The sequence below is a fragment of the Sprattus sprattus genome, assembly GCF_963457725.1.
Source record: "Sprattus sprattus genome assembly, chromosome: 7".
NCBI lineage: Eukaryota > Metazoa > Chordata > Actinopteri > Clupeiformes > Clupeidae > Sprattus > Sprattus sprattus.
This window is the reverse complement of record NC_137926.1, coordinates 8,617,674-8,628,988: the sequence shown is the minus strand read 5'-3', so window position 1 is coordinate 8,628,988 and position 11,315 is coordinate 8,617,674. Positions and strand designations below refer to the sequence as shown.

General features: G+C 41.7%; 2 protein-coding genes across 2 annotated transcripts; one reads left to right on the top strand and one right to left on the bottom strand.

The window, feature by feature from the left end:
• Positions 1-356: 356 nt before the first annotated feature.
• arl2bp (ADP-ribosylation factor-like 2 binding protein) lies at positions 357-3,579 on the top strand (the record flags this gene model as incomplete). Its single annotated transcript, XM_080842608.1, has 6 exons — positions 357-375; positions 859-1,068; positions 1,283-1,389; positions 1,501-1,586; positions 2,453-2,549; positions 3,472-3,579. The coding sequence occupies 6 exons, from the start codon at positions 357-359 to the stop codon at positions 3,577-3,579; spliced, it is 627 nt and encodes a 208-aa protein (XP_080698734.1).
• Positions 3,580-5,166: 1,587 nt separating this feature from the next.
• pllp (plasmolipin) lies at positions 5,167-11,207 on the bottom strand (the record flags this gene model as incomplete). Its single annotated transcript, XM_080842145.1, has 4 exons — positions 5,167-5,277; positions 7,763-7,879; positions 8,450-8,623; positions 11,064-11,207. The coding sequence occupies 4 exons, from the start codon at positions 11,205-11,207 to the stop codon at positions 5,167-5,169; spliced, it is 546 nt and encodes a 181-aa protein (XP_080698271.1).
• Positions 11,208-11,315: the final 108 nt, after the last annotated feature.

The following is an 11,315-nucleotide window of genomic DNA, read 5'->3' as shown; positions in this document are numbered from 1 at the left end:
ACGTAAGGCCTTTTTATACAATTGGTGTATGTCAATATTAACTCTGTTGATGTGTGTCATCGCAGAACGGTCATATAATTTAGTTTACAGCTCAAAAAACACATTTAAGCGTGAAGCACCTCTTTAAGCGAGGATTTTAGGATTCAGCGCGGAATATACGGTTGCTTTGGTTTTAAAAGTAATGTTTGAAGAGAATCGACATATTTGTATTGTTTGGACAAGTCGTAGGCTGCGGAGGATGAAGGTTTAGATTGTTTTCTGTCCGGACCAATATCGGCGTTGCACATGTTTTCTTTTTTTTCGGCGTTGCCCTGGCAGCAACTGTTGAGGCGGAAGCGACGTCTGGACATCTCAGAATGGACATAAGAGAGAAAAGTGGGTAATCATTCATATAATAACATCAAGTTATGTGATAGTAATGGGAGGTTCAGTCTTAATTCATAGCGGGGCCATGTTGCATTATCTTAGCTAGCAAAGCTGTGTTAAAATAACTAACGTCACAAAGCTAACGTTAATAAGTTATTTGCATCACAGCAAGTTGGACGCTAGCATGTTTGCTATTGATAGTAAGGTTGATCCTAATTTCACTAGACGTTTCTTTTAAATTCACTGCACATAATAGCGGTGTGTTGTTATTCCACAATTACAAATAACGTGCTTCCTTTTAGTTTGTCAATTTAGTGCACCAACCTAGCTAGCAATATGTCACGTAAGCTAATACAACGTATTGATAGGTAACGTTAGCAGATGCACCTGTTCACAACATAGACATCCTCAGAGGCATATTAGTAAACAGATTAATAGGGATGTTAGCTTAATACTATTTCTAAATTCGTGGAAAATCTCACTCTCCCACAGATTTGCTGGGCGGTGGAGAGAATTTTGATGAAATGGAGGACTTGGACGAGGAGGACTTTGCTTTATCAAAGCAAGTATTTTTGCTCTGTACTATTTATGGAAAACGTTCGTTTGCATCGTTTGTTATTCATTCTCACTCTTCCCTCAGATCTTCAGCTGCAGATGCAGAGTTCGATGCCGTTATTGGCAACATCGAGGACATTATTATGGGTATGTTCAATTTCGCACACATCCCAAAGCAGTCACTTCGCAGATGTGTTTAACTTGTTTATTATGAATTGTTCTGCTTTAACCTGTAAAATATGTGTAAAAATAAATCTCCACGATCACTAGGTTAGTTTATTAGATCAGATTAGTATCATTACATTAATATGTTCTTTAAAACAACCCTTGTTGCTACACCTTATCTCTTTTTTTTCTCCAGATGATGATTTTCAGCACTTGCAGCAGAACTTCATGGAGAAATACTATCAGGAATTTGATGATACAGAGGAGAATAAGCTAATCTATACATCAATATTCAATGAATATGTACGTTTTTTTTCTTATTTCAGAGACTTATTATTATTCTTTAGTCCACACATACCATATGTATGGATGTTGGGCAGGTCAGGATGTTGTTAACTCGCTATATGTCCTCAGATTGACCTCCTGGAGAGACACCTGGAACAGCAGCTTGTAGAGAGGATTCCTGGTTTCAACATGAGTGCCTTTACACACTCCCTTAAGTAAGGGACATTATGTAAAGTACAACACACAAGCATTCATATCATTTCTGTCATGTGATATCTCCGCTCTCTTGAGTCATAAAAGGCTTCTCCGCCTCCTCAACAAACTGCACAGAGAAATCCTCATAGAGGTTATCTCCGTCTCAAAGTTATGTAGAGACAGTATTTGGCACAGTTGTTACGCTTTCAGACCAAACAGATCAGTGTACAGCAGACAGATGTTGGTTGTATTTAAACAAAATGACAACACCCCTAGTAGTAACTAAAGCTTCCACAAGAGCAGTAGAGTTGTAATGTTGTAATTGGTGGTGGTGGGGGGGGGGGGGACCCTGATTCCAGTGGTAAGGTGCTGACCTGTTCTGCTCCGTTCTACACTGATACATTTACAATTTTAAGCATGTCTCTGTGCTGTTTGTCAAGGGTTTCTTTGTCCAACGTTTATCAAATTAAAGTCTGACATCAGGTTGAGTTTCAGGTGCCAACTGTGAAGGGGGGTTTGTTATCTTCTCGACTGTTGCAAATAGCACACGGGTGTCGTTTGTATATTTACCGATGTTAGAGAAAAAAGCATAATATGTGATATCTGATAATGGATCTGATAGTGGATCTGAAGATTGTATTCACCGCATTTTCTTTCAGTCTTCTGACACTGGTTTTAGAAGTTTGGCAGTTGAATGTTGTGAATGTAGAATGTGGTATCTCTGTTCTCTATTTATTCTCTACCACTAGGTGGAGACACCTGCATAACTGCCCATACTGATACGGTAGACTGATGTCAAGTGTTCTGGGTTCTCTCACTCTCTCTCTCTCTCTCCCTACTCTGACTTGTCTCTCCCACTCTCTCCAATATGGTCTCCATTCTGTAGGCAGCACAAAGATGAAGTCTCTGGAGACATATTTGACATGTTGCTGACCTTTACGGACTTTGTGGCCTTCAAAGAAATGTTCATCGACTACAGAGCGGTAAGTAGGAAACTACCAATTACACAAGATAAAGATTTTGACGTCATCTATTAGTCAAACCCTGCTCGATTCAATCATTACATTAATGACCCCTGGTCCATTTGTTTCACATCATTTTTTACACACACACACACAAGCCAGATATACATAGATTAGATAATCACTTATACACACCCATATTAGATATCAGTAATCTAGGGGTAGAGTGAGTCATCTATTCAGCAATACATAATAACAGTGGTCGAATAATAGGCAATGTTTTCGTCACTTCCTGTCCACAGTAGGAAGAGTAGTGCACTCAACATTTGATCTGTTGTCTTTCTTATTTTCAGATGTGTTGTGTTGTCCTGTTTGCTTGCCATATGTAAAGCGTCTTTGAGTATTAGAAAAGCGATATATAAATATTAATTATTATTATTATTATTATTCGTGGACTCACTCTGTCTGTAGTCTCCACAGAGGTTGTAAATGAGCTCAGTTCAGACCAGTTCAGTTTCCGACTGTTTTGGATGACTGTGATGTTGTGTTCAAAAACTATGGCCAAGAGATGTGGCCTGTGCTGAGCTCAGCTTAGTTCGGCCGAGGTGGGGTGAGATGATGCGATGCAAGTTGACCTGTTGTGTGTGTGTGTGTGTGTGTGTGTGTGTGTGTGTGTGTGTGTGTGTGTGTGTCTGTGTGTGTGTGTGTGTGTGTGTGTGTGTTGTTTGTGTGTGTGTGTGTGTTGGGGGGGTGTGTGTGTGTGTGTCTGTGTGTGTGTCTGTGTCTGTGTGTGTGTGTGTGTGTGTGTGTGTGTGTGTGTGTGTGTGTGTGTGTGTGTGTGTGTGTGTGTGTGTGTGTGTGTGTGTGTGTGTGTGTGTGTGTGTGTGTGTGTGTGTGTGTGTGTGTGTGTGTGTGTTGTGTGTGTGTGTGTGTGTGCCTGCAGGAGAAGGAAGGCCGAGGGCTGGACCTGAGCGCTGGGCTGGTGGTGATGTCTCTGAGCTCCGTGGCCTCCTCATTGCTCCCCTCTAGCATGGCGGTGGGACCCAAGTGAGCCAGGAGCTCACCTCCCATCTCAGAGCCTCTCGGCTCCATGCTGAGCCTCCTTTGAACTTTGACCTCTGACTTAAACTATCCAAATACTCATGCAGCCCTAAAACCCAGCAACGCACCCCACAGGAGAGTGCTTTTCCGCAGTGAAGGGCTCCAACGACTGTCAGATGGAAATAACTTTAAGCACACATTCAATGAACTGTCCTATCTATGCCTGTAAGCTTGCTTTGGGCCTCATTTTAAAATATGCTCTTCATTAGACTGACTGTAAAATCTCTGGTCATCCATGTGCAGTATTGTGAGTATGCATCTGAACATCACATGGTGTTTCTGTATTTTTCTGTATTGGAAAAACAAATGAGAATAGTTTGCGAGGGACTATTATTTATACCTGTTTTTTTTTTGTTTTTTTTGTGACTTTGCAGATTCAGATTTGTGTGTGTATGTCTGCCACGTATTTGCACATGTGAATTTGAAGTATGAATGTAAAGCAAGTGTATTTGTTCTCATGAACGTCTGCCGTTTCTATGCTTCTTTTAACATCTTTTCTGCCCGCTGTTTATTCCAAACACTCATTTACATGACAAACAGCATAGTTTAGAGCCACATGTGCTGTTAATACTTGATTCATTCCTGAAATGTCATATGTGGATCTCATTTCAATGTTGCTCCTTTCCCTCTTATGATGTGGGGGGGCAGAAAGAGAAATGTTTTTTAAATGTAATGGCCTTTTGTTCAGTGCTTAGCTGTAGAAGCAGCTTTAGATCTATTTTACAGGACACCCCTCCATGCTGTGTCTACTTCAAACCCCTGCAGGATTTTATAAGGTCCGTTTGCATGAGCTCATACATGAGTCCATTGTGGTCCCACATTTCTTCAGTCAGTTGATATGTTTGCCCTTTTTTTTTACATACAGAAATGTAGTCAGTCAACAGTTAACTGCATAACTTTATTCCGGTCCCTTCTATAGTCACTGACTGAAATCCTTGCGCCATGTCAGAGATGTACTTTTTTTTAATGAAATGACTGTCTCATACGTGTACATATTTGCCAGTCAGACTTTGTAAATATGGATGTGACTGGTGGGAATAAATTCAAACATTGTTTAAAATCATTTTGTACTTTATCAAAATGCCTTTTCAGATTTGTACATTCAATATTGAACAAAAAAAATAGAAGATGCATTGTCTGCACATCATGTGAAGAATGTGGAAGGTAGAATGTTCTTTGCCACAAACAGTCCTGTTGAGTAGGCTGTGTGCCAGTGCAACCGCCTTGGAATGGTAACCATGGCAACACTCACACGCTCGTGAGGTGCTACAGTACAAAGAAGCATTTCATCCTTCTCACGCAGTTGCCAGGTTACCTGCAGTATAAAATGTTCTTACAGTTCTTACAGTATAAAATGTTTTTTCAGTTCACGAGTAGCATAGTTTAAAAAGCGCACAGAAATGAAAAAAAAAGAAACACTTGTAACTGTAAACTAGAGTTCGCCACCATCCATCGCCCAAGTGTGGACGATTGTCCTCAGTGAGGCGTATCCTGAGCCATGTGTGTGTTGAAGGGTGTGTGTGTCCGGAGTGTTCCTCTACACGGGGACGGTGGAGCCCGCAGCGTTGCCGCTGCCGTCTCCTTTCCAGGCCATGAAGGCGAAAAACGTGCTGGCGCCATACGTCAGGGTCACCACACAGCCGAAGAACTACCAACAAGACACAGATAAAGACAACTGGTTAGTTACTGCGGGTGTGTATGTGCTTTACAAATTCCACAGATAAAAGACACACCGTGAAGGCCATATACAATGAAGATAAGCCTCTGACATGTATAACTTCTGGGCTTGGTGGCACCCCTGACTCGGTAAGTGTGTGTGTGAGCGTGTGTGTGTCTGTGTTTGTGCGTGTGTGTGTGTGTCTGTGTGTGTGTGTCCTGTCCATAGACACTGCGACCTAGTCATGAGATCCCTTGTGGCGGACTGTGAACCCGGGAGTGGAGTGGAGGACACATTCTTTCATAAATGGTCTATTAAACCTAGCTAGAGTGCTTTGCTCCTGCGATGTTCCATTGTAAACCTTGACTTGTTAGTGCTTTTTCTTTGGCTGCGGCTTCTAAAACCTCTCACTCTGCTGTACGTGGGAGAGGAAGAGGAAGAGGAGGAGGAGGAGTGATCTCTAGACAAGGTCAGGTGAGACCTCAGTCATGCTGTAGTCATCTGGGGTGTGACACCATAAGCTGGGAGGACAGAGTAAGCTACTGCGCAACAGGAAACCACTCTGCCTTCTGACTGAATGTTCAGGGTCAAAGGGCCAGTGTGTGACTTAGAATAACAGTGCGTAGCTCAGGTGAGCTGTGAGGGTGTGGCTGGGTGTGGGTGGGGGTGGTGTGTGTGTGTGTGTGTGTGTGTGTGTGTGTGTGTGTGTGTGTGTGTGTGTGTGCGCGGTGAGCTGTGTGGGTCGGTTTGCTTGCTACCATGCTTTTCTATGTAAAAAAAAAAAGCAAAAGCAAAAAAGCTTTTTACAGCAAATGAATGTTAATAATAGCAAATTTATGTTCACACCATTATTGAAGAAAACCTTGCCTAATAGACACGTGCACAGTGGCTTAAGACGGTAAAACTTTGAACATGGTTGTGGTTTGCACTTTCTCAAATGCATCTTTAAACCTATTTGGTTATATGGATAAATGATAATTATATAATTTGTTTGTAAATAGATTCATTGTATAGCTTGTGGTGTGCGTACAGGTACAGTTGTCCATGACAGGGTGTCTGTGTGGACTGGTACTACTACTGGATACATCAAACATTAAGGTGACCAGATTTCTGAAATGAAAACCAGGGACATTTCCAGTTCAGCGGTCAATATATAATTAAAATATCCAATGTTTTTATCTATGTAATAAAAAAAGGCGGACAGTACCTGTTTCATGTATTTTTACCATGGTAACTGTTATAACCTAAGGTGAAGGCCGCCTGATAAAATTGGGTACTAACTTTGCCAAGTCATATTTCCCATCTACAATTTGTAAAACCAGTTACAGAGGCGGCCCACATTAGCCCTCGACACCTTTTAAAGAAATAGCAAGTTAAATATGTTAAAGTTATGAGATATCAGCACCGCCTCACACATAATCATTGCTGCTGTTCTTTAATGCAGACATCAAGTTGTAAAACCTACACTTTTTAAGTCCGCGAGACCAAAGCGCTATATAATACATATAAGAATACATTGAATTGTAAAAATTAGTTATTTTAAGAATATAATAATAGCGATTTGATATGAAGCTGCCATAGCAATCTCCCTCTGCTGGTCAAAACAAGAACAACTCGAGACGTCTGTTCGTCTGCTCTGCTGTCCGGCCTTGTGTTCTTTCCCCGAGGTCTTCACAGTGTGTTTTTAATTCACAGTTAACTTCGGGGACAGCTCCAGCTAGACACGCCACCCTTGGGAGCGTCAGGTCACCCTGTCAAACAGACCTTTTTATGGCAGTCTTCCCCTCAGACTGTACAGGTCCAGGCCTGTCTGGGCCTACTCTACTTCTTTGCGATGTGTCCTACGCATCAGCTCAAAACAAACAATTTGTTGCTATCCTCATCTGTATACAAGACAGTGTGCCTCGCAATGCAGTGTATAAACACGTTATACCAAGCTCCTTGGAAACCGAGGGGACATTCTACTTAACTATATTAAGGGGTCCTGATGCTATAGAGAAAAAAACGAAATATAGGTATTTCTTCTACCGATGAATCTTTGCGTGATTATAGATAAACTAGTGCGGCTGACCCAATGCCTCTGTTATGTCACATTACATCGTATGAATCTGAATGAATGTTGGAATGAATGTTGGTGGTGGTCGGAGGGGCCGTAGGCGCTGATTGGTTGCCACGCTTCCGTCAGTCTGCCCCAGGGCAGCTGTGGCTACTGATGTAGCTTACTACCACTGGTATGACTGTCTGAATGAATGGACTGGACCGGGCTACTCTGTAAAGCGTCTTCGAGTATATAGAGAAGCGCTATATAAAATTGAATTGATTGATTGATTGATTATGACCCCCCCCTGTGCCCCCACTAGTCCAACAGGGGCAGTGCAGAGCCTGTGGTTCTTGCAGGGTGTGCCCGGTGTCAAAATGTGTCATGTCATCATCACTGTTCTTTAAAAATAGAGGCTCGAATATCTCTTGTACTCACCGCTGCTGCAGCCATATGGCCGTAGACGACGGTGTAGAAGTAGGCATTGGCAACCGCCGCATTGGTTATGAAAGCAGTTAAGTACAAGAAGGTGGCCACTGCATAGTAGACCATCAGCTAGGAGAGGAAAGCCACAGAGAACAAGCATTTACCATAGAGCATCATCCATAAATTACATTCATAACAATACATCACGATCACAATCAATATCAACTTCATATATACTGTATGCTGTTGGTGCAACATCTCACATATATTATGCAGATATTTGGATTGATGGGCACTGGCAAATATGATGGTAGTATAATGGATTTCATCTGTTAAAATGTGTTGCTGGAGCCCAATATGCTAATTTGCATGGCATCTATTTAAATGGCATGCTATGTCAAAACTGTTACACTGCATCAGTTTTCATGAATGCATTTGTTTAGGGTTTCTCTCCATCCTGTGCTTGGGCCCCTCTGTCTTCAAGCACACCTCGTTAAAGTAATTTTCTTGATTTGTTGATCAGGTGTGTTCAGCTAATCACAGGTGGCAATGATGAGCTCTGCCAGGTATGCAGAGCAGTGACTCGGGCAGCAGGATGAAGAAACCATATGCTATAGTCTGTCATCATGCCATAGGTTAGCCGTATGCTTTAGCTTGGCTGGCTGATGGTGCCTTATTGCATTAGGCTAAGTGACTCACCGCAAGGGGCCAGGGCACGGAAGATAGCCTTTGATGAAGCCCAAAGAACAGCATGAAGAACAGCGCTATGGTCAGGAGCCAGAGGGTGACAGCTACGAACATGACCCAGCCGATCGCCGGATGGAAGTAGTAATGGGCGCTTGCGATTAGAGACCAGGTCAGCAGACCAACACCCTGATGAGAGAGAGGACACCATGACTCACAGCATCCACGACACAGAGAAGCCAGGATAAGACACAGACACACACACACACACACACACACGCACACACACACACCTAATCAAAATCAAGTGGTCAAAATGCAGTGGTAAAGTAACTGGAAACAGTATTACAATGTACGGACTGATCTTCATAAGGTACCCGTATCACACATTTTTTAGGACACTATGCCTTTCAAAAGAAAAATGCAAACTTTAATTTCACTTTCACAAACTTTTTATTCTTAATGTAGGCATTAAAACCAGATATCAGCTAGCATTACATTTCCAAACTTCAGCATTCTCTTTTTATCAAGGCTTAAATAGGGATCAGTCAAGATTTCCTGGAGAGATTTTGCGCCATATATCTAAATGATTACTGCAATCAACACAATACAGATCAGCAAATGGTTTACTCATAAACTAATCAGAGCTACTGTGACACTGTTTGAATGTAGGGCACTTCTTGGATCACTACTGTAAGAACTTTTGACATTGTCTATTTTGTCTTGCACAGTAGGCCTAATTCTTGTTGTTGTACTTTCTAATTACGATCCCTTGCGCTCCAATCACGATAGTCACTCACGACCATCATACTCATATCTGGCATGCTCAAACTTAGGTGAGTGACAATAATCGATGCCAGAAACATAGATTTGCCCTCTTAAGGTATACGTAGGAAGGGTTTCCCCTAGGGGATCTATTAATAGATGGTTTCAGAAACAGGCGTAGAAAAATGTAACAACTTGCGTAATGTATACCTTTCACATAGGCCTATTTGTTAAACACCAAGACACTTTTATGTCACTGTTATCGGGGAAACCCAGGCTGGGTACATATTACAGACCCATAATAAACCCAGTAAAGTTCATAGCTGGGAGCGGTTAACTAATCTTTAACCACCTCTCACCTGATCGTGCCTGAAAACAAATCTAATTTAGCTTTCAAGTGCAGGTCTTGACCCTAAACACTGACATCTATAGTACAAGGTCTGCAATGGAGGGGAGATTTGTTGTACCCAGGGCTAACACTAATTCCTTACAACGTACAGTAAGATACAGAGCCATTATAGAATGGAACAGGATCCCAACTTCTATGACTAGAATCAATTCTAAGACCATTTTTAAAAAACAAGTTAGGAAGTATTTGGGAAAGATCTGATTAGATAACTGGTTTCTAATTTAGAAAGGCATGCAGGGTGTGTGTTTAATGTTCATCTGTTATAGTGTGTGAGATTTTTTTCTTTTTCTTGATGCTTCTTTGTTTTTGTTTTAATATACATAATTTTCTATTTTAATTGATGTTGTATTTGTTTCATGTTTTATGGAATGATTTCTTATTTAAGAAGGACCCCAGGAAGAATAGCGGGGGTGTCTGCCCCAGCTAATGGGGATCCAATAAATAAACAAATAAACAATTAAACGGTGTGTGTCCCGTATTGGGTGAATTTTAGGCCAAAGAGGAGAATAAACAACATGGCCACTAAAGTTGCATTGATTTTAGTTTTCATTTTTCAATCACCTATTACTTTGTTGTTCCTATGTGGAATCATGTAAATGATCTCTTGGCCATTATGACACAGCTAACCCTGCCAACTTCATTCATTCAGATCCCATTGGAGGTTGACTCTTATCAGTAGTGCATACCTAGAGCAAATAAGGGCAGAGCCAAACAGTGTGTTCAGACCGCTCCAAACATCCACTCGAGGCATTCAAAGTATGTGGCAAAGATCCCAGCAACTTTGCTTGTAATGCCATAACATGAACATTGAACACGTATCAGACTATGCACAGAATTTCTCTGCACGCTTTCCCCTTAATGTCACATACAAACAATCAGAAAGAGGAAGGCGGTCCCCTTGGTGATGAAATCTGGGCTAGGGCCCTGGGTAAATGGCATGGCCATAAAGAGGTGTGTGTGAGGAGCCACCCCTCTGAAGGGCTCTGACACAGAAACAGAGGAGGGGACCTTGAACCCTTACATTCAGGGCCAGTATCTTTTCTCTTTGTTGTCACCTAGTTTAAACATGTTTACTGTGTTGCCCAAGTATGCGGCAGGTGACAGTGACCACCATGTCACGCTGGAATATATGACTTGAGGTACACACGAAACAATCGGCAGTTGCCAAATTAAGCAGTAATATTTCATGACTACGACCTTGCACTTTGAGTTGTGTGAGATGTTTTACCTTGATGTAATGGAGGATGTGTTACCTTTTAAAATGTCTTGAAAAGTTTTCAACTCTCTGCTTATTTGAGATAATGTAAAGTTGTGCCCCTGCCTAAACAGTGTTTATGTCAAAGTTGTAGTTTAGATGGCGGTAAAACAACTACAGCTAATATAATGAGAAACAATGGTAAGAAAGTAAGAAATAGCTTACAGAACAAAAAGAAGAAGAATGTCACTTTCACTTACAATCTCCACCAGCATGAGGATGGCTGGGATGGTCTTAATGAAGGATACATCCATGGATACAGCCATGTTCCCCAAATGTGAATTTCCCTGCTGTGAAGCAGCCGAACTTGTCTGGGTGTTGACCTGTCCTGGGAAATCTCCCATTAAAAGCACTTTCCTTTAAAGAAATTCTGGCAAAAAGTCAAAACACGTAATACCCCTTCAGATCCACACAGCACACACTTCCTCCTTCCCTCAGCTTAGAGCAGCAGT